General features: G+C 41.7%; 1 protein-coding gene across 1 annotated transcript in view; it reads right to left on the minus strand.

The window, feature by feature from the left end:
* Nucleotides 1-2,830: 2,830 nt before the first annotated feature.
* Nucleotides 2,831-24,892, minus strand: part of LOC126335258 (galactoside alpha-(1,2)-fucosyltransferase 2-like) — a 258,815-nt gene continuing 236,753 nt past the window's right edge. Inside the window, exon 6 of the mRNA XM_049998301.1 lies at nt 2,831-6,743. Within this exon, the coding sequence (XP_049854258.1) occupies nt 6,417-6,743 (327 nt within the window). The 3' untranslated portion in view covers nt 2,831-6,416. The remainder of the gene's footprint in view (nt 6,744-24,892) is intronic.

Below are 24,892 nucleotides of genomic sequence, written 5' to 3' on the forward strand. Positions count from 1 at the left end.
AAGGAAAAAGGTAGATTGCTATTCATCATAAAGATGACTACATTGATTTCCACACAGGCACAACGAAAAGTGGAAACTCCAGGTTGGAATATCAACAATATAGAACAGACACTATCATTTCTGGGCGTCTGAACTTTGTCATTGTTTCCATGATCGTAGTTAGGTAGCTAGGACAATTAACTTTTCCATTACTTGTGCTTGGCACGGACTCAGCGTTCCTGACGACTGTGCTCCATAGTTGCTTGTCGGAAGTTTAACTTTTGTTGTAGCAGTTATATTGTCAGCAAGGGATGTGATTATTTACATTCAAATTATTTATGTTTTGCAAAACTGTTTTTTACTACAGTGTTCAAGAATAGCTCTTCTTCATACAGTAAATGTTATGTAGGCCTTAACTGATTGGTTTTGGAAGGTATTTCAAGTAGCATTTTTGTGTTGTTAATATTTAGCTAAAGTTTCAGACTTGTGTACTTTCAACATAATTGTGTCAATAAATATTGTTCCTGCTTAGATTCTGTGTATCAGTTACGTCAGACGTAATAGATATTAACCTACTCTCATTGACATAACGCTTAAAAAAGCTGAAAAAATCAAGCTATAACACTAGTGTATCCACCAAGACTGCCTAAAATGATTTCCAGCAAATGATGTGTATTGTTATTTTTAGTAAAATACCACATCAGATAAAATCTTGAAAACAAACATACGGTGGGTTAATTTACAACAGGAAAGGTAGGCAATAACCCATTTAATCACAAATACCTCCTCCTCCTGAAGTGATCAGTCCAAGGACCGGTTGGCAGGGGCAGCATATTTCCCCTCTTGATATCTTTCCGATTTGCTATTCATTCCTATGTAAGTTACAAGACAAGCAGTCCAGAGTGAACAAAAATGGGGCTATGAAATCAATTTGCAAATAAAGTGGTTAGTACCACACAGGGGAAAAGAAAAGTCATCATCGTGCATGAGACTAAATAAACGCCATAAATGGTGGTGTGAACACCATTGTGTAATGCAGAATTAATCACTGGATGTAACAAGAGGTTGGGCTGCCAATATAAAAGGAAGTGGGGAGTATTGTGTTGTCACAAGAGAAGTAGTAACAGCAGAATTGTAACATATCCATCAGAGAGATCTCAACCTTTCTGAAGCGACTCAGATCGCCTGTTGGTGATGTGATTGTGAAGCGAGAACGTGAAGAAACAACCACAGTTAAACGATGATCCGGCATACCTTACCTATTCACGGACAGGAATTGTTGAACACTGCATAGGATGGTTGTGAACAGTCACTCTAAATCCGCGAAAGGAATCACTCGTGAGTCCAGGAGCCCAGCTAGCTCAATGAGTGTTCGTAGGGAGTTAACTCCTCATAAGACACATATTTATGCTAAGCGACGTCTGAGGTGGCGTAAAAGGTGACACCGCCGGACAGTTGATGAATGGAATCGAATGATTTGATGTGACTAACCACACTATGCCCTGTAGTAATCCGATTGAATGGTTTGGGTTGGGATACGCCCCAAGAACGTTACCTGCCATCATGTGTAATACCAGAAGTGAAGTAAGGAGGAGATGGTGTTATGGTATGGGGGTGCTTTTCGTGCCGTGGTTATGGTGTGGCCGCTTCATTTTACTACAGTGAAAGGATATGTGCACATGTTACACCATTACGTGCTGCGTACAATAGAGGAACAGTTTGGAGACGACACTTTTTTGTATCAGCACGACAATTTACCTTGCCATAAAGCAGATATGTGAGACAATAGTCTGTGGACAATAAAATTCCTGAAATAGACTGGCTTGCCCAGAGTTCTGATTTGAACCCAATGGAACACCTTTGGCATGATTTGCAATGTTGACTTCAATCCAGACCCCAGGGTCAAACATTACTATCTTCTCTGGTTTCGGCTCTTGAAGAAAAATGGCTGTCATTCCTCCACTTCATTCAGACGCTTCACTGAATGTGTCCCAAGTAGAGTTCAAGCAGTCATAAAGGCAAAGAGAGGAACACCCCATAAAAACGTTCACTAGCAGGTGGTCAGATAGTGAACGTTGCCGATGTTTAGTACTATACAGTGGACACAGAAGACAAACTCTTCCTGCTTGAAATACTGGGGGCCGAAGGCAACAAAAGTGCCATCCAAGCTAATGAATGAAAAATTAACTTAAGCTAGCCCCCTCCGCTTGATACTACCGAAATTACTACAGATAATGTAAACCTAATTATTGTGTAGTCTATCTGTTGTAAGATGTGTCACATCACAAACAGATCTAATAGTAATTTATTTCAGCACTCTACGATTCTGAATGAGTTATTATTTATTAAATATCAGCAGTTAATTTCTTTGATGATTGTAATTTCGTTGCTTTATGTTTGTAACAGTATGCACAATAACATCTTTACCAGTAACACCAGATATTATTTGGTGGATGCAAATAAAAAAGAAGTACATGAAATATTGGCAAAAAGTCTGTTTGCTTCCTTGTAATCATCACGTTTCACCACCAGCGAAGCCAACATAATTTCGTTTCCAGTTTTTTCCACAGTTTTTAGCAGTATGCCAGTTTTCATCCACAGAGTCATGCTAGTTGCTATGTGGCAAACTCTGCACAGCCCAGTCATATTTGAAACTGATCAATTATTTCATCTGATAAGATGTAAAGATAGCTGTATAGATCAAAATGGAACATAAACACGTTTGTTTCACACTGAGCTCTCTGTTATGGAGGTAGATTGTATTTGAGTTTATTTTCTTGTCTTATATGTAACTTACATGTTTTGAAGTGTCTTAGGTGAAATGTAAAGGACAAAAATAAGCATACACAGACATCGTACAACACTTTTATTTCAAACATTAACAATAGGAACGGTGACTAAAAACAATTACACTCTCTCGTTTCTGAAAGAACAGGTACTTCTATACTTAAGGAACATTTATGTGTGGTAAATCTGTCAAACGTTTTTAGCCAGCTGTCAGGATGTTATAATTCTTCCTTCTTTACGTCCTACGTTTCGGCATGTTTAGTCCTCTTTTCCACCCTTGCGTTATTTGTATTTGATTTTTGATGTCTCCATCTCTTATCATATTCATCTGATGCGACACTTCGTTATTAATTCGGCATTCTGTTGTCTCTTACATTGCGATACACTTTGTCCGGTTATTTCTGTATTGCTTAACCTAATCATTAACATAGAAAGTGCACCTTGCTTAAAATTACGATGTAAACCTCGTTGACAGTGACACTCGCACTACTACACAAAACTAAAATTAACAACAAAAACGAAGTTGTACGTCAGTTACACCGCAGTTCACATCACTTCACCTGTGCCTTTAAGGACAGAATGCACACTAATAATATCCTTAACAACTATTTTGTCGGAATAGCTTTTGGCTGGCCAGAAAGTGCGCCAACATTGCTTTCAAATACCTTCGAAGGTAATGTTTATTCACACAGTCTCCAAAAATCTTCACACCAAATTAAATAGATATAAAAACACAACTAGAGAAATAAATTAGCACATTTCGCTCGCTGATACACAGCGTCCCACAAAATGTTTTGAAAAAGTAAGTAGAAATTGGTTTCACGTTGGTCTTTTATCTTTGCTATGTTTCTTCTTTCTTAACTCCGCCATATTTGACTAACTTCTGAGTATTCTATAGAGGCAGGCGTCCTGTCTCTAAGTGTGCTCAAAAAGTAAGGATTTCTCAAGTATTAAGTCAATTGTATTTTAGTGTAGGGGAAAGGTCGTTATTTAAATCTTATTGCAGCACTGTGGCTTTGGTATTTCAGGAGAATCTACGAAGACAGAAGAGAGAGGAAAGACACAAAAACGAGGATAGTAAAAAATTAGACGGATAATGGCTTGGAAATCACACTGAACCTTATGTTTTTATGCCGTGTCTTTGAGAAGCCACATGCCCATTTTACAGATGGTGACGGGAATTATTTTGGCTTATGATTTGAAATCCTTCATACCTTCCAGGACAGAAGTAACTCAAGGGTGTGTAAGCCCCCATGCCATAAATGGAAAATAACTCATGACTGCGTGCACATACCTTGCAACTGGAACAGGAACCAGTACGTCAGATCACGAGATAAAATTTGAGAGTGGTATGCATTTCTTCCGCCGTATTTTCTTGTGGTTGGTTACTATTGCGCTGCAAGAAATTGCCTAAGAAACTTGCTGGTAGAGTAAAACTGTGTGCCAGACCAGAACTCGAATCTGGGGCCTTTATCAGGGAAGTGTTCTACCACATGAGCTATCCAAGCACGACTCACGACCCACCTTTACATCTTTACTTCCGCCAGTACCCCTCTGCTGCTTTCAAAACTGCACAGTTCTCCTGAATGCCTTGCGGTGTAGGACTTCTGGAAGAAATGATAATTTTGGAGAAATCACTTAGCTACACCCTATGGAATTGTTTCTGTAACGAAATCTCTCTGGAAGTTGTTTAAGAAATTTGCCACTACTGTCTAAGAGACTACAAATAGACAGGGCGTTGCCTTGCTTATGATAGCAACTCTTTCTAGTGTCTGAAGCGATTCTATACCCAAAGCAAGCCCAATTTGAGCCTTGAATATTCCTTCTTCAGAGAGTAGAATAACAGAGATTGCAAAACATACTTTCTGTTGCGATTTTCATTTTCTCTGATTTGCGGCAGTCATTTTTCATGAAAGAATTATGAAAAATTATCACATAGCATTATTGGCCACAAGACCCTTGTTTGGGGTAGTTCAGCCAGCTACAGCAAGTTTTCTTGTTTGATGCCACGTCAGCGACTTGCACTTCCATGATAATGAAATGATAACATCACTACTGCCAATCCTTCAGTGGAGAAATTCTCTGACCCAGCTGGGAATCTAACTTGGGACCCCAGAGCCATGGATGAAAGAATGGTGGTGATGATGTTATTCTGGTGCAAGCCTTCTCTGATTCACGCGATCTGGGCTACTTGCACATAAACTTCTAAATTCTTATTGTCCCTAGTGCTGGCTATGAATGTGCATGTGGTGTAGTGCCGTGATGCTGTTGTATGATGATGGGAGAATGGACAATGTGAGATGTGGTGCCAGTACACAGCCTGCTCCTGTTGACTAGTACCATGGAGGTTACTTTTTCACGAGACAACATAGCACAGAATTTATTTTATGCCTATAAATTAGAGTCAGAGGTTTTTTTACCTTACATGACCACCTGGCTTTTCCTTACTTGCCAAATACTGGCGGTGAAAGGTTCTTCACTACTAAGATTCGAATAGGCTACCTCTAAGTCGAACGCCACTGCAAAAGAAGTTCTTTTGCATCAAAAAACAGTACATTGCTGCCCTCATCCTATGCGCACACTTTGCTCAGGCGCGCTACAAATAATAATTAAAGTTGCCTATTTCCGGTTAATCAACCATTTATCTGAAATTTAGAACTACCTTCACCTCTGACAATGTTGTGTGTACGTAAAAAGGCCAAGCATCAAACTACATCCCATTGATAACAGGTCGGTAAATCTGTTCTCACCTCAGAAAAAAACAGTGGTATACCGTCTCCACTAGCACCATAAATATAAAAATACTGTGGTGATCCACATTTGAGAAGGTGTACGTTTTGCTTCACAGCAGTAAAATTACTGTTGAACGTGTCAGAGAAAAGAATGAGTCTTCAAAATGGCCATCATTTTCCTTATGGTGAAAATAAAAAAGTAGTTATGAAACATTACAATATGTAAACAACAAACATCGTAAAATTTAAACTTTCACAGTTACAATGTAAGTATTGTGGTGTTCCCTGTTTGAATGAATTTCTCGAAAAAATTCGTTTGATCACAGCACAAAAGCCTGGACTATTTTAGCAAGCGTGAAACAATAATACATCAGGTGGTTGCAACACAGAGAGAAAAGCTGACTCGTAGAATGGTGATGTAAATGCGGCATTGCACTTTAATTGTAATATCTGCAGTTGTGTTTAATTGTCACTCCCATATAAACTGGAGCACGAGACTGCATCATCTTTAGAGTCTCACGATCGTAAACGTCACGTCTTACCCGATGCAGTACTGTGCAACAATGGACTACCCATTTGGCAGCCATCTTTCGTTCCTCAATGGCAGTCCTACCAGGAATGTGCTGCATGTACTACATGAAGGTGTTTCTGTGATTGGCCATGAGGGCCTCCATCTCGGAAACCTCAGTGGAAGATGGCGACCTAATAAGGGACATGGACATGCTGCACAAACTATGTGGCGGGTTGTAGAGGGCTGTGGACCCACTGTCTGTCAGAGATGTTGCATTGGTTTTCTCAGCACGAGACAGCAACCCAGCCCAGCGTATGCTTGGAGAACTGTATGACAGGCGAGATGGTGCAGTTGTGGATCTAGCGGTGGCGTGCCAGCCATCCGTAAGGGCTGCCATCTTGGGATCCTCACTGTGAAATGGCGACCCAGCCAGGAATGTGTTGTGCAAACTGCATGGCGGGCGACACGGCGTCTCCTTCGTTCAGATGGTAGACGGCAGCGCGGCCGCCAGTCATCAGCGCCGACCAGAGACCGAAAGTGCCGTAGGCGAAGATGGAATGGTTGCAGGCGGACAGTAGCACCAAGTCGCGCTCCGGCTCCTCCAGCATGCCGTCTCCCGCCAGGAAGCTGTGGCGCAGGCCCAGGCCTCGCAGGTGGGGCAGCAGCACGTCCTGCACCCAGTCGGGGTCGTCCGACGCCACCACCAGCACCAGCTCGCCGCCCGGCGGCACCACCTGCGCAACAGTTGCACATTCTCAGGTAACGCATGCTACAAAAGAGAAGGAAGGAAGTTAGGCTTTAACATACCGTCGCCAACAAAGTCATTTGTGATGGTGCACAAGCTCTGGTTGGAGAAGAAGTGGGAACTGAATGGGCCACACTCTCTGAAACGAACCATCTCAGCATGAGCCTTAAGGGAACATGGCCATGAGTGTATTTCCTATGGTTGACCACACTAACTTTGGTACATCTTTCTCAAAAACCATTGCTCAGATGAAACCAAATTTGAAAAGCACATAAGTTGTCATATCTTCATGGAAGAGTATTACTTTGTGGCATTGTTGTTACAGTAGAAATTTGTAGGAAAGTAGAAGATCTAAAAGACTGAGAATTTAAAAAAAATAATATCTAAATATTTGACACAACTTTTATTTGATTGATATAATTCTAAAGCATTTTAATGAAAATGATGTGATTATTTTCTGTAGGAAGTTTGACGTAAATACTTTGAGTTAAATGGCTTTAAAGTTTTTGATACGATATGTTCAATCTGCATTAACGACAGATCCATTGCTGTCATCGTTGCAGTCTGTGGTGTCACCGCCAGACACCACACTTGCTAGGTGGTAGCCTTTAAATCGGCCGCGGTCCGTTAGTACACGTCGGACCCGCGTGTCGCCACTGTCAGTGATCGCAGACCGAGCGCCGCCACACGGCTGGTCTAGTCTAGAGAGACTCCCTAGCACTCGCCCCAGATGTACAGCCGAGTTTGCTAGCGAGGGTTCACTGTCTACATACCCTCTCATTTGCCGAGAAGACAGTTTAAGCATAGCCTTCAGCTAGCAAGGCACCATATTCTTCAAGAATGTATTCTGAACAGATAATATTGTGAATCATGTACCGTCAAGAGCGACGTTCATCATTAATGGATTAAAGTTAAGTATCAAACTAGCTACGTCCGCTTTCTGAATTCTAATTCCTTGTCATGTTCCAGACCTCACGTCAGTATAGTCCATCCCACCTCACGCCAGCCTGCGTGAGCTAAAACGCGTGCGTTTCGGCCTCCTCTAGTAACACGGTGTTTGGCTCTTCTGCCAACACAAAACAGCCTTCTGTATCCTCCGCATTACGTTTGGAGACCCTATTTTGAATTCTGACCTCTTTTGTCATCTATAGAGTACTTTTCTCAGCCTCCCCTCCCTTCTGTCGGTCAACTGACATTCTACATGTTAACTCGAGGTTCTACGGTCATACTACTGAAAACTTTCAGCCTGCTGATTGACCCATCATTGAAGCACAACACAGCATCCATGACATACGTTTTTATGATTCTGAGGCTCGCAAATTCTGTTTCAGGCAAGCCTTTCGACACACAGTTATTTAAAATGCCTTTGGGATTTTGAATTCTCCCTTGGATTTATTTAATACCCAAGTTTCGCTAGCCAAGTCTCTATAGATAAATTTTGTAACACCTGCTACTTACATGGGTGGTTGCGACTTTAAACATCATCAGTTACCCCAGTTCACTGATATTTACACGGCGTCTCGGAACACTTTGGGCAGACAGAATGAGAAGAGTTCTCATTTGCAGCAATCCTGTGTAAGAAGGAGGCCCGTACAGGTTTACCGATTTCTTCTAATTTATTAGTATTTATCCGCACAATTCTGCCCATACTTACAACCTATAAGGAAAAATATAACTATAAACACAATAAGATTCCTTCCTGAAATCAAACGTTTCCTTCAAATCACTATCACGAGCAAAACGTAAATTGAACGCTGAACAGATTTCAACTGTTACGTACACTCGCTTAGCACCGGGTTTACCAACATTAAAAGCACTGGCCAAAGAATAAATTGAGTAAAGACAGAGATAGTCTACTGAAGCTGCGATAAACACAGCTGAATTGTGAAGGTTCAAATGTTTCAAATGGCTCCGAGCACTATGGGACTTAATATCTGAGGTCATCAGCCCCTTAGAACTTAGAACTACTTAAACTTAACTAACCCAAAGACAGCACACACATCCAAGCCCGAGGCAGGATTCGAACCTGCGACCGTAGCGGTCGCGCTGTTCCAGACTGAAGCGCCTAGAACCGCTCGGCCACAACGGACGTCTGTGAAGGTTCAAAATGGTTCCAATGGCTCTGAGCACTTTGGGACTTAACATCTGAGGTCATCAGTCTCCTAGAACTTAGGACTACTTAAACCTAACTAACCTAAGGACATCACACACATCTATGCCCAAGGCAGGATTCTAACCCGCGACCGTTTGGCCACCGCAATTGTGAAGAGAACGTGCCGTTTAGAAAATGCTATCTAACCTTTCACCATACATAAAAAAATACGAAAAAATACATATTCTTCTTCAGGAAGGACAAGTATAACTTAATACAATAAAAAATCGTTATTTTGATTAAGTTTCACTTTCTGATTCCCTTAAGCTATTTAGGGAAATCACTTTAGTCTGGATAGGTTTTAACAGCTTTGCTCTGAAATATGAGTCTAGTGTCATAGCACTCTGCCACCTCCTTCGGCAGTACATCCTTGAACCTCAAGAAGTAGCAGATGGAAGACATTATTTTGTTACCGTTACGTAAATGGAAATTACAACAGCTCAAATGAAATCAAACTATGAACATGTTTTGAATACGCTTGCCTCTAAATAATTCGAAGTTCAAGGGACCTGAAGAAAAGTTTCAATAATACTGAGAGTTAAATTTAATGAAAGTTTGACTGGTCATGGAAGAATCAAGAAAAAGTTGAAGTGCCTCGCCTCCGAACACCAAGTTAAAAAATATTATTGGAGTTTCAGTATCAGTGGTATTACTTTACAATGCAACAACAGACTGCATTAACGATCTTAAAATCGAATTTACGACTTTTTTTATGGTTCTCCATCTCAATCGGTAAAAACTGGACCCTAATAGGATCACTTTATTGTCTTCTTTCTGTCTGACTGTTAAAAACCCTTTCTCTCTGGAGCGGTTGGCCGTATCAAATCGAAATTTACATCACACACTAAGATCTATGGTCACTTGACTACGCAAAAAATTGGAACCTCTAAGTCACTGCAATCAAAGGATACGGCTATTTATGTCGTATGGTTTGATACTCGCAAATTCACTCATTAAAATTTATAGGATACTTGGGTTGACCTAGAATCACGATATTTGGCAAGAAGCAAGGTTTCACAGTAAAAGTAAAGGAAAAAATCAGAAAATTATGAATTTATAATTACATTACATGAAAAAAATTTTTCCTGTTGATATCTACTGTCTGTCCGTCCGTCCGTCCGTTTGTTAAGACCCCTTTTCCTCAGTTTGAGGTGGACATATCAAGTTGAGATTTATGCCACATACTAAGACCTATGGTCACTGGGTGGTGTAATAAATGTAAGCTTCTAAATCAGTGCAATCACAATACTCGGCAATTTATATCACATAGTTTGACTATCGCCAACTCACCCATTGAAACCTATAGGGCACTTCCTGTTATTTTATTTTATTTACACGTCAAGTCCCATAGGACCGAATTGAGGAGCAAATCTCAAAGGTCATGGAACGTGTCAGTACATGAAATTACAGCATAAAAGTAGTAACAGATAAAATAAGATGTTTATGAACCCGAAAAAAGTCAATCCGTAAGTTTAAGTAAAAGAAATCAACAATACAACAAGAATAAGCTTACTTTTTCAAGGAACTCCTCGACAGAATAGAAGGAGTGACCATGAGGAAACTCTTCAGTTTCGATTTGAAAGCGCCTGGAGTACTGCAAAGATTTTTGAATTCGAGTGATGGCTTATTGAAAATGGATGCGGCACTATATTGCATACCTTTCTGCAAAAGAGTCAAGCAAGTCCGATCGAAGTGCAGGTTTGATCTGTGCCGAGTATTAACTGAGTGAAAGCTGCTTATTCTTGGGAATGAGCTAATATTGTTAATAAGAAATGCCCGTAAGGAATAGAGAGAGAGGCCAGTGTCAAAATACCCAGACTCGTGAACATGGGTCGACAAGAGGTTCGTGAACTTACAACACTTATTACCTGAACAGCTCGTTTCTGAACCAAAAATATCCTTTTAGAGTGGGAAGAGTTACCCCAGAACATAGTACCATACGACATAAGCGAATGAAAATAAGCAAAGTAGACTAATTTTCGCGTCGAACGATCAGTCACTTCAGATACCGTTCGAATAGTAAAAATGGCAGCATTAAGTATTTGAATAAGATCCTGAACGTGGGCTTTCCACGACAATTTACTGTCTATCTGAACATCTAGAAATTTGAACTGTCCAGTTCCATGAATCATATGCACATCCTGTGAAATTAAAACGTCAGGTTTTGTTGAATTGTTTGTTAGAAACGGTAAAAACTTAGTCTTACTGTGATTTAGCGTTAGTTTATTTTCTACAAGCCACGAACTTAGGTCATGAACTGCACTATTTGAAACCGACTCAATGTTGCACACAACATCCTTTACTACCAAGGTAGTGTCATCAACAGACAGAAGTATTTTAGAGTTACCCGTAATACTAGAGGGCGTATCATTTATATAAATAAGGAACTGTCTGCCTAGTATCATGGCATTTAGCAAGAATGAAGGTTTCACAATACAAGTGAAGGGAAAAGTTCGAAATTGTTCATTTGTAATCATTTTTTTCCATTTCTCTCTGACTGTCTGATGAGACGTCTTTTTCTCAGGAACGGTTAGACGTATCAAGTTGATATCTATGTCACATACCAATACAGAGGTTCCCAATCATTCTGAGACCATTACCTCTGACCTCAATCAGATATAAGCTAGTACCCCCCTCCTCTCGCACACCTCCCCCCCCCCCCCCCCCCACCACCAACATCATTAGCATAAGGCCCAAATAAACTTTAGAATGCAAAACCAATTTCTTTGAACACTTCAGTTTTAAAATGATAAGAGATAAATCACTTCTTTTTTTTTTAACCACGAACTATTGGTTAGTGAGAGAACTCGAACTGCTTATTTCTAACAACCCTAATTTATGCGACAATGAAGCAATTTTCAGCGCACCGTGAGTGTTACCAACAACTTCTTTTCAGAAAAGGAAGCTAATTATCCACACTGAGCATAGACACTTGTTACGAAATATGATTCCTCTGCACTGCTTCTCTGATTACTACCGACATTTGTTTCACCCACAGCCCAAATACCCTATTGATATCAACGAAATTAAAGTTCATGCACTACATTTGTTATTTGTGAATCACTTGTTTGCGTGACTCCTTACTTCTGAACTGGCAGATATTGGAAGTCTTCAAGCTGCGAATGCCTTATGTCTGGCCACTGTCAGTAATAATAATAATAATAATAATAATAATAATAATAACAATTATGTGCAGCCGCTTCTGAAGTGTAGTAGCCATTACATACACAGGGTTAACAAAAGTCTTCTTCAGAAACGCTTTCTTTGCCATTGTCAGTGTACATTTTATATCCTCTCTACTTCGACCATCATCAGTTATTTTTCTCCCCAAATAGCAAAACTCGTTTACTACTTTAAGTGTCCCATTTCCCAATCTAATTCCCTCAGCCTCACCCGACTTAATTCGACTACATTCCATTATCCTTGTTTTGCTTTTTTTGGTGTTCATCTAATACCCTCCTTTCAAGACACTGTCCATTCCGTTCAACTGCTCTTACAAGTCCTTTGCTGTTTCTGACACAATTGCAATGTCATCGGCACACCTCAAAGTTTTTATTACTTGTCCATGGATTTTAATACCTACTCCGAATTTTTCTTTTGTTTCCTTTACTGTTTGCTCAATATACAGATTGAATACCATCGGAGACAGGCTACAACCCTGTCTCACTCTCTTCTCAACCATTGCTTCACTTTCGTGCCCCTCGACTCTTAAAACTGCCATTTAGTTTCTGTACAAATTATAAATAGCCCTTCGCTCCCTGTATTTTACACCTGCCACTTTCCGAATCTGAAAGAGAATATTCCAGTCAACGTTGTCGAAAGCTTTCTCTAAGTCTACAGATGCCAGAAACGTAGGCTTGCCTTTCTATTCCTTGCCTCTATAGCCGTCCACAACTACGGAAATGTTGCCGGTGTAGGATTTTGTGCAGGAACTGACCTGCCGATTACGTCCTAAAAATGTTCATCGGGATTCATGTCGGGCCATCTGGGTGGCCGGGTCATTCGCCCGAATTGTCCAGAATCGCAAACGATTGTGCTCCGGTGACATGGCGCATTGTCATACACAAACATTCCATCGCTGTTTGGGGACATGAAGCCTATAAATGGCTGCAAATGGTCTCCAAGTAGCTGAACATAGTAGTTTCCAGTCAGTGGTCGGCTCAGATGGACGAGAGGAACCAGGCCATTCCACGTAAACTTAGTCCACATCATTATAAACCCACCACCAGCTTGCACAGTGCCTCGTTGACAACTTGGGACCTTGGCTTCGTGGGGTCTGTGCCACATTCCAGCCGTACCATCAGGTCCTACCAACTGAAATCGGGGCTAATTAGACCAGGTCACGGGTTTCCAGTCGTCTGTGGTGAAACCGTTACAGTCATGAGCCCAGGGGAGGCGCTGCAAGCGATGTCGTGCTGGTAGCAAAAGACTCATGTCCGTTGTCTGCTGCCATAGACCATAAACAGCAAATTTCGCCACGGTGTCCTAACGGATACGTTCATAGTGCGTCCCACATTGATTTCTGCAGTTATTCCAAGCTCTGTTGCTTGTCTGTTAACACTGATGACTTCAGACAAACACATCTACTCTCGATCGTTAAGTGGAGGCCATCGGCCACTGTGTTGTCCATGAGAGATAGTGCGAAGTTTGGTATCCTCCGTTCACTCTTTGGATCTCGGAATACTGAATTTCCTAACGGTTTCCAAAAAGGAATGACCCATGCGTCTAGTTCCAACTACCATTCTACGTTCAAAGTCTGTTAATTCAAGTAGTGCGGTCATAAACACGTCGGAAACCTTTACACAACAATCTTCTGAGTACAAATGACAGCTCCGCCAGTACCCTATTATACATTGCGCACGCTATACTACCGCCATCTGCTCATCTTCTCCCCAATTCTATTCAATACCTCCTCATTAGTTATGTGATCTACCCATCTAATCTTCAGCATTCTTCTGTAGCACCACATTTCGAAAGCTTCTATTCTCTTCTTGTCCAAACTATTTATCGTCCACGTTTCACTTCCATACATGGCTACACTTCATACAAATACTTTCAGAAACGACTTCCTGACACTAAAATCTACACTCGATATTAACAAATTTTTCTTCTTCAGAAACGCTTTCCTTGCCATTGCCAGTACTTTGGGTAATTCGTTTTAGTTGTAAATATTTGTTAAGTATTATTGTTTTCCTCACATGTTCTACATCCTGGAGGATCTCCTCACTACGGATCAATAGGAATGAAAGTAAATCTAATCTAATCTAACTGACGCAAAGTATGTAATGAATTTGTAGCCGTGGTGTAGGGGTAGCGTCTTTGATTCGTAATCAAAACGTCTTCGGTCCCGGATTCGATCCCCGCCACTGCCTAAATTTTGATAAATAATCAGCATTGGCGGCCGAATACTTCCGGCATAAGAAGTCAGCCTCATTCTGCCAACGGCCTTGTCAAAGAGGGCGGTGGAGCGGATAGAGGTTCAGGGCACTCTCTTGTCCTAGGGGTGGGAAGTTGCCCCTAAAGGCGGAAGAATCAGCAATGATCAACGACATGAGGATGCAGAAGGCAATGGAAACCACTGCATTAAAGACACGTAACGTGTATCCACAGGACATGTGGCCTGTAGTTGAAGAAGTGTCATGATGATCTCTCCATTGGCAAAAGATTCCGGAATAGTCCCCCATTCGGATCTCCGGGAGGGGACTGCCAAGGGGGAGGTTACCATGAGAAAAAGATTGAATAATCAACGAAAGGATAATGTTCCACGAGTCGGGGCGTGGAATGTCAGAAGCTTGAACGTGGTAGGGAAACTAGAAAATCTGAAAAGGGAAATGCAAAGGCTCAATCTAGATATAGTAGGAGTCAGTGAAGTGAAGTGGAAGGAAGACAAGGAATTCTGGTCAGATGAGTATCGGGTAATATCAACAGCAGCAGAAAACGGTACAACAGGTGTAGGATTCGTTATGAATAGGAAGGTAGGGCAGAGGGTGTGTTACTGTGAACAGTTCAGTGACCGGGTTGTTCTAATCAGAATCGACAGCAGACCAACACCGATAACGATAGTTCAGGTATACATGCCGAAGTCGCGAGCTGAAGATGAACAGATAGAGAAAGTGTATGAGGATATTGAAAGGGTATTAAGAAGGGGGACGAAAATCTAATAGTCATGGGCGACGGGAATGCAGTTGTAGGGGAAGGAGTAGAAGAAAAGGTTACAGGAGAATATGGGCTTGGGACAAGGAATGAAAGAGGAGAAAGACTAATTGATTTCTGTAACAAGTTTCAGCTAGTAATAGCGAATACCCTGTTCAAGATTCACAAGAGGGGGAGGTATACTTGGAAAAGGCCGCGAGATACGGGAAGATTTCAATTAGATTACATCATGGTCAGACAGAGATTCCGAAATCAGATACTGAATTGTAAGGCGTACCCAGGAGCAGATATAGACTCAGATCACAATATAGTAGTGATGAAGAGTAGGCTGAAGTTCAAGACATTAGTCAGGAAGAATCAATACGCAAAGAAGTGGGATACGGAAGTTCTAAGGAATGACGAGATACGTTTGAAGTTCTCTAACGCTAAAGATACAGCAATAAGGAATAGAGCAGTAGGCAGTACAGTTGAATTGGAATGGACATCTCTAAAAAGGGCCATCACAGTAGTTGGGAAGGAAAACATAGGTACAAAGAAGGTAGCTGCGAAGAAACCGTGGGTAACAGAGGTAATACTTCAGTTGATTGATGAAAGGAGGAAGTACAAACATGTTCCGGGAAAATCAGGAATACAGAAATACAAGTCGCTGAGGAATGAAATAAATAGGAAGTGCAGGGAAGCTAAGACGAAATGGCTGCAGAAAAATGTGAAGACATCGAAAAGGATATGATTGTCGGAAGGACAGACTCAGCATACAGGAAAGTCAAAACAACCTTTGGTGACATTAAAAGCAACGGCGATAACATTAAGAGTGCAACGCGAATGCGCTAGGTGACGATCAGTTTGGCTTTGGGAAAAGTAAAGGCACGAGAGAGGCAATTCTGACGTTACGGCTAATAATGGAAGCAATGCTAAAGAAAAATCAAGACACGTTCATAGGATTTGTCGACCTGGAAAAAACGTTCGACAATATAAAATGGTGCAAGCTGTTCGAGATTCTGAAAAAAGTAGGGGTAAGCTATAGGGAGAGACGGGTCATATACAATATGTGCAACAACCAAGAGGGAATAATAAGAGTGGACGATCAAGAACGAAGTGCTCGTATTAAGAAGGGTGTAAGACAAGGCTGTAGCCTTTCGCCCCTACTCTTCAATCTGTACATCGAGGAAGCAATGATGGAAATAAAAGAAAGGTTCAGGAGTGGAATTAAAATACAAGGTGAAAGGATATCAATGATACGATTCGCTGATGACATTGCTATCCTGAGTGAAAGTGAAGAAGAATTAAATGATCTGCTGAACGGAATGAACAGTCTAATGAGTACACAGAATGGTTTGAGAGTAAATCGGAGAAAGACGAAGGTAATGAGAAGTAGTAGAAATGAGAACAGCGAGAAACTTAACATGAGGATTGATGGTCACGAAGTCAATGAAGTTAAGGAATTCTGCTACCTAGGCAGTAAAATAACCAATGACGGACGGAGCAAGGAGGACATCAAAAGCAGACTCGCTATGGCAAAAAGGCATTTCTGGCCAAGAGAAGTCTGCTAATATCAAATACCGGACTTAATTTGAGGAAGAAATTGCTGAGGATGTACGTCTGGAGTACAGCATTTTATGGTAGTGAAACATGGACTGTGGGAAAACCGGAACAGAAGAGAATCGAAGCATTTGAGATGTGGTGCTATAGACGAATGTTGAAAATTAGGTGGACTGATAAGGTAAGGAATGAGGAGATTCTACACAGAATCGGAGAGGAGAGGAATATGTGGAAAACAGTGATAAGGAGAAGGGACAGGATGATAGGACATCTGCTAAGACATGAGGGAATGACTTCCATGGTACTAGAGGGAGCTGTAGAGGGCAAAAACTGTAGAGGAAGACAGAGATTGGAATATGTCAAGCAAATAATAGAGGACGTAGGTTGTAAGCGCTACTCTGAGATGAAGAGGTTAGCACAGGAAAGGAATTAGTGGCGGGCCGCATCAAACCAGTCAGTAGACTGTGGTCTATTCCGGGAACCACCAGCAACTCTGGAAACATATTTTAATTAGTTATTTCTGTATATGTGAAGTATAGTACAAAGAACAAAGCATGTGTTTATTGAGCAGACTATTTGAGGAAAATGTTCATAAATTTATTTGACAAGGTATAGACTCCGACACATTGTGTCCCATGTTAACGCTAGTATTTCAAAATAAATTGTAATCATTGGTCATTTATGTAATCAGTGTCAGTATTACAGTCTTCCGACATAGTGATAGTAATGTTCTTTAAAGATCGTGACCGAAATGCAATTGCTCCGTTATGTTTTTAATACTCAGAAAATTACATTTTATCCCTTACGCGGTAGTTGCCGCCAGGTTGGGAACCACTGCACTAAGGTCTGTGCTCCGATGGCGAAGCAAAAAAGGTAAGCTTGTAAGTCAACGCAGTGAAAACATACGGTCATTTAGAGCTATGCCACAAACAGTATTTTGATGCTCACAAACGAATGAAATTTTGTACCAAGGCTGGAATTCGAAGCCGCGGGGCGTTAGCCGAGCGGTCTGGGGCGCTGCAGTCATGGGCTGAGCGGCTGGTCACGGCGGAGGTTCGAGTCCTCCCTCGGGCTTGGGAGTGTGTGTTTGTCCTTAGGATAATTTAGGTCAAATAGTGTGTAAGCTTAGGGACTGATGACCTTAGCAGTTAAGTCCCATAAGATTTCACACACATTTGAACATTTTTGGAATTAGAACATGGGCCTCCTGCAGTCTGAATATATGCATCACAGATGTTTGAGGCTTCAAAAGGTCTCTTGAAATAGATAGTTGCATTTGATTAAAGCACCTGTGCTGTCTACAGGCAGGGTCCCCAGTTTCATTCGATGTGGAGTCGCTTTTCCAATACAGTTGGAGTCTCCCTGCAATGCTGTTTGGTTTTAAGGTGAATACCTAGTGCTCTGAGGCTTGAATGGGAACCTGGATGAAGGAGGGAGGCATGCTAAGATAGTCTGTGCAGTGTGCAGTGATGCGAAGCTACTGTGACAGAGTGTCGTAGCGGTTAGCGCATCTGACTAATTAGCGTAAGATCTGGGCTGGAATTCCTGCCTTGGTACCAACTTTCATTCGTCGCTTTATTCTGCATGTATACATCACTCATTAAAACCTGCGGATTAACCCCCGTTGATCTAGAATCATGAATTTTGGCAAGGATCAAAGATTCAAGTACAATTCACGGTACAAGTAAAGGAAGAAATACGAAGATTATGAATTTGTAATTACACGACACGAAAAAGTACTTCTTTTCTCATTTATTGTCCGATTTCAGACTTAAAATTAAAACATTTTCGAAAATCTTGTACTTCCAGGGACCGATATCTTGCTATTATCAGTGTCGATAACAGGCAAAAATCGTGGAGATTCTCAGTTACTGGAATGGGAGAACTGTCTATATACGTACATAAGTTTGTACGAAACCATCAGTGCGATAGCCCTGCACCCACCTTGCCAATTTTTATTATTTTAAATTAATGAACTCTCTCACTAGAGGCGAATCCTTCAACGCCCAGACTAAAGAGAACGATTTAGCATTTTCTTTAGACACAGATGCTCCGACTGGAATGTGTTGTCCTCTGTACTGACTAAGGCGCTTCCTCTCTCCCTGTGATACGTTTTCATCAGTCCAATCTTTCTGCTGCCGAATTGTCAACAGGGGGATGTCAGAATCCCGAAAGTTTCCACTACATCCGTTTTTTTTACTCAGTAACCTGTTTTTTTATCTGTGATAGTCAAATAGTTGTGCTTTTTTGAAATTTTTACTGGTGATTTATGTACTGAGTTATATTATGCATGCTTGAGTAAACGAATGAGTGTTTCTAATTGTTGAATCAAGAACACATGCAGCTGACGAAACAATTCGAATTACCGAGTGTTAGACTGTCGCTAGCTTCAAATGAGAGCGAAAACTCATAAGAATTCGTCGATTTATCGAGGTTTTATCAAGTGACATAAAACTATTTTGATTTATCGAGAAATAATTTGTTTTGTCGAGGTTCGGATTAGCAGGAGTCGACGGTAGTGTGGGACAGTACCTACAGGCGCGCACATGGTGACGGACAGCAGCGTGAGCTGGACTCCAGAAATCATGCGGCATGATGAGGTGGCGGATATACTGAATTTTAATTTACAAGCAGATGACTTGCTCAAAGAGTCGCAGTTCATTGGGGGGAAAAAGCGCACGAGAAAGTAAACCAGAAATCGTGACTTAGCAGGTTTCTGCGCCATGTATTTCTCAGGCAGCCCTCACTGTTGATGCGCCAAATGATGCGTCCAGGATGAGAGAAAACTGCAGTTGACGTCAATGATTTCACGTCTGTCATAAGGATAAAACCTGAATCAATGAAGATGTAGAAGAGGAGACTGCCATTTTAAAGAGCTGAACGAGGTGATGAATCATAAATAATGAATTACTTTCTAGGTATAATACTTTGATAATTAGAGGCACCGGAAATGTGGATTAATCTCGTTAAATACGGTGCAGCTTCTTCTTATTTTATGAAACTACAGTAAACAATGTGTCATGCGTTAACACAGGAAAAATGCTATTGAAAGAGACAGATTCTCCTTCAAGTATATGTTAATTTAAGTAAGGCACAAACTACAAGATCGCAAATTAAAGCTCACCTAACCAGAAAAAGCACTATTTATGACAGCGGAATGTGACAGAATAAAAGATTATGCATCTTCATTAATAGAACTTGCTTAAAGTATCAGTAGATCAATCACGATTATGCTAAATTTGCTCGATAAAATAGATAACGAATGAGTAATTTTGAAACAAAGTGTCCCAGCCAAGAACAAAAACATTTGACGGATGGCACAAAACAGTGTACATGTCCATATGATTAAATGCTAGCATCAGATTTTAGAATATTTTTTATTCTTGAAAAAGTCCATAATACCTTAACCTAAATTTGAAAAAGTCCATACACACATTGGCCTAAATTCACAGTCACTGTTTCGCTCGTGACATTTGTGGAAAATTTACATTTAATAGGTCAACTGAATTAGGTTTTGATCACCAGTCTATTGGCAATTTTGTAATGAAGATTAGATCAAGAATGAAATTTTCATTCTGCAGCGGAGTGTACGCAGTTATGAAACTTCCTGGCAGATTTAAACTGTGTGCCGGGCCGAGACTCTAACGCGGGACCTTTGCCTTTCGTGGGCAAGTACTCTAACAACTGAGCTATCCAAGAGCGACTCACGACCCTTCCTCACAGCTTTACTTCCGCCAGTACTTCGTCTCCTACCTTCCAAAGTTCACAGAAAAAAATGGTTCAAATGGCTCTGAGCACTATGGGACTCAACTGCTGTGGTCATTAGTCCCCTAGAACTTAGAACTACTTAAACCTAACTAACCTAAGGACATCACACACATCCATGCCCGAGGCAGGATTCGAACCTGCGACCGTAGCAGTCGCACGGTTCCGGACTGCGCGCCTAGAACCGCGAGACCACCGCGGGCGGCAAAAGTTCACAGAAGCTCTGCTGCGAATCTTGCAGAACTAGCACCCCTGGAAGAAGGGGTATTGCGGAGACATGGATTAGCCACAGCTTGCGGATTTTTCCAGAATGAAACTTTCACTCTTCAGCGGAGTGTGCGCTGTTATGAAACTTCCTGGCAGATTAAAACTGTTCTTCCAGGGGTGCTAGTTCTGCAAGGTTCGCAGGAGGGCTACTGTGAAGTTTGGAAGGTAGGAGAGGAGGTACTGGAGGAAGTAAAGCTGTGAGGACCGGCCGTGAGTCGTGCTTGGGTAGCTCAGTTGGTAGACACTTTCCCGCGAAAGGCAAAGGTTCCGTGTTCGAGGACGGAGGTCCGGCACACAGTTTTAATCTGCCAGGAACTTTCAAGATTAGATCAATGTTGAGCGACGTACTATTCTGCAAAAAGACTGGGGGTTGTTACATACAAGATTCGGTGATGTACAGCCAACTGGCGCAGTTCGATACAAAAAAAAGTGAGGTGCGGCCAAGATTGGTTACTACGATTTTTTGAGTGTCCGACAGACTTAAAATATTTTCACAGTGGTTTATCTGGACTTTAAATCTGAACTGCTGTGACGGACTTGGAATATTTCTTGGAATAGTATATACCGCTACGCTACAGACGTTCGGCCTTTTATTTAATAACCAGTTTTGGAGAAAACTTAACTGTTCTATGCAAAAGAGAGCTAGTTTGAACCTCCATCAGCCTCTTGTACTGACTGAGCAATAGATTGACAGCAGAGGTGTGGGGTACATTTTTTGCCCAGCAATAACTATAACCAAATCAAGCAACGAAACGTGTCTGGATTATGAGAAGTAGAGGGGAAGAATTTATTATGGTTGTGAACTGTTGTGTACATGGCTCAAGAGGTCCACAAGAACACTACGAGAGACGGCCACCACACAGGCACAAAAACTCGCCTGGCATCTCTCAGTCTCCAGATGGTGCTCTCTATCTGGGACTATTTTCTGCTTCCGCTGCCATGGCCATCAGCAGGTCGTATCCATCCGCCAATAGCGTTGCCAGCAGCTAATGAGAGCGCTGCCGACCGGGGACTATGGGGATTACATTTCTTTCGCATACTATTGACTGGGATGTAAATCACTCTGCCGAAAAAAAGTGTCGACGACACGGCGCGGATATTCTATCTGACACTCCAGCACCTGGAGCCAGCGCAGTTTAGTTTCTGTGGCTCCCTCGTCCCTACTCTGCCAGCATTTCTTGCATTACTCTGTGAATCACAGTTTCCTGAGTTCCGCTCAGAAGACAGCAGTCCTGACTTACCAGATTGTATTACGGACTGATAGATTCAGCTTAATGCCACTCTCTGCATAATTACTCTCGGTAATAATGACAATATCACAGGAGTGGGGGGTAGTCTCCTGGAGTCTGGGGTCTGGGTTGTGGCTGCTTGCTGTCAACCTGAGGTATTCGTTCTGCCCGAGCGAAAGGATGGTGCTTGGCGCTTTGGATCCAAGGAATGCAGTGTTGAAAACATACAAGCGGATCTCAGCTGTGGTGTATGTTGTGCCCGTTGTGTTCAGTGCAGAATTTTAGTTCTGCAGAAACGTGTGTCAGTTTAGGCTGTGCATGTTATTATATGGCCTAACAAAGAGGCCCCTGCAGGGAATAGTGTGTTAAAGTCTAAAGGATCTGTATTTTGCCGGCCGGGGTGGCCGAGCGGTTCTAGGCGCTACAGTCTGGAACCGCGCGACTGCTACGGTCGCAGGTTCGAATCCTGTCTCGGTCATGGATGTGTGTCATGTCCTTAGCTTAATTAGGTTTAAGTAGTTCTAAGTTTAGGGGACTGATGACCTCAGAAGTTAAGTCCATAGTGCTCAGAGCCATTTGAACCATTTTTTTATCTCTATTTATTGTAAACCAGAAGTGTCATGAGCTGCCCGTGATATTTAATATCTGCCACACGACATGATTGGGCCTATGTCTTGTTGATATAGTGAATACAATGTGCGTGGAAACTCCAATCGCTTTAAATCGAAGGACGTATTTGAATCACTGAGTATCTACGGAATCCGACGAATGAATACGTCTTCATCTGTGGCATTCATAAAAATCAATTTCTAGGCTTCCGGTTCTGACTTTTGTAAATATACACCAAGATTACAGCTGACAGATGTCAATACAAACTAACAGCCATGCTTTCTAACGACCACACATAGCAATAGTCATGTTAGAAATGGGGATGTAGACGACCTTAAAACTTTCGCTTCCGGAGAAAGCTGAGTTGCGCTTTGTTATCAGCATTCAATAGAAAGAACTTCGATATTTCCGTTAAACTTCGATAGGAAGTAAATGATTTTCTATCAGCATTTTTAATTTATTTCTTCGAGCAAATTTTCGTAAACTTTACATTTTCCCGGTATGAAAATGTGAGTAATTGCGCCATATGTTGTAACATTTTGCGGCAAGTATGTCACAGTGGTTTTGGAGAATTCGTCTTCTATTGTTTCAGCTCAGTTCTCACTGTTTCAAGTAGGGCCACATTTCAGCAAAACTTGAATTTTTCGAACAGTTTACGTCAAAGTTAGAGAAATGTCGGGTTACGTTAGATCTTTTGATCGGCCCCGCGACATAGTGACATCTGTTGGTAGTACCTCAAAGACGAGTATTGCCGATGTAATTTATTCTCGTGATAGGAATTATAGTCCGTTTCCCATGATATGCTAAGTTTCTTACGCCTTTAATTTTTCATTAATTTTCTTCATTGGTTCGTCTGAATGTAAAAATTAAATCGCCCACGAACTTTGAAATAAACCGTTCAAGTACTTTTCGAGATGTTTGGTAATACGGTTTCTCTCTTACACATATACAGGGTGATTATGATGTTGAAGACTCATAATGTTTCACAGAGACTAGGGGAACGATGCGGGAGACCCGCGACGCCTTACTAGGCAAGGTGTTAGTGGAGGTGGTTTGTCATTGTCTTCCTCCGACCGTAATGGGAATGAATGATGATGAAGACGACACAACGACACCCAGTCAACTCTAAGCGGGTGAAAATCCTTGACCCGCCGGGCATCGAACCCGGGATCCTGTGCTCGGGAAGTGCCAACGCTACCGCGGGACTACGAGTTGCGGACACTGGGTGATTATAAATAAAGTTAAACTTTCAAACCGCTGTAAAAATAACACCATTGGTCAGAATGACGTCAAATTGCAACCGAATATTATCGGAGAAGGGGGAAAACGTATGGCAGAAGAAACATAAATAGTTGCAAAATGTAGCAATAGATGGCGCTGTAAGCACCATAATTCAATAGTGGTCGACTACAAATGACAAATGAATCATACAACAATGCAAAAGTTGTACGTCTGACGTTAAACAAACTGTACTACTCAGTGTGCATGGGTGTACAGGTGTGATATTGTGAGCTAAGTAAGCCCATTCGCCTAGGCAAGGCCATATCACGTCGGACGGGAAAAATCGGTTTTTAATTGTCCTGAGGCCAAAAACAGCTAAAAAAAGCATCAATCAAATCAAATCGGATTATTAATTTCTGTGTGACTGGTGCAGAACATGTTTAATATGGTGTCCACCGTTTTCTGCAACAAGTTGAAATCGAGAAACAGCATGTTCCACAACTGATCGAAGTGTTTCCGGAGTCACGTTCAGAATGTGTTGCGCAATGCGTGGTTTCAATGCAGCAAAGTTTGCAATCCGAACACTGAAAATAACATCTTTCAGATAGACACACAGCCAGAAGTCACACGGATCAAGATCAGGTAATCGTGACGGCCAGGCTATAGGGAAATGGCGACTGATGATTCTAGCATTTCCGAAAGGGCGCTTCAGCAGCTGCTTAACTGGATTTGCAGTATGCGGAGGTGCGCCATCTTGCATAAAAACGATCGCATCCACACGTCCACGTTGTTGTAGAGCTGGAACGACGTGGTTGCGCGAAATACACTCATAGCACAGATAACAGGACCGGAAGCACCTGTCTTCGAAAAAATATGACCCTATGACAAACAATGCCGTAAAGCCGCACCGTACAGTGACCTTTTCAGGATGAAGTGGCACTGGTTGATTTGAGTGTAGATTTTCCGTTGCCCATATCGACATTCTGTGTATTGACATATCCTTTCAGATGGAAGTGGGTTTCGTCTGCCCACAAAATCTTCCACGGCCAATCTTTGTCCACTTCCACGCGAGCAAGAAATTCTAAAGCAAAGGTCTCTCTTGCTGACAGGTCAACAGGAAACAAATAGTGCACATGGGTAATTTTGAATAGATAGCAAAAAAGGATGTTTCGTAGGATTTTACGCACCATGATCAAGGGTATG

The sequence above is a fragment of the Schistocerca gregaria genome, chromosome 2 (genome assembly GCF_023897955.1).
Source record: "Schistocerca gregaria isolate iqSchGreg1 chromosome 2, iqSchGreg1.2, whole genome shotgun sequence".
Taxonomy (NCBI): Eukaryota; Metazoa; Arthropoda; class Insecta; order Orthoptera; family Acrididae; genus Schistocerca; species Schistocerca gregaria.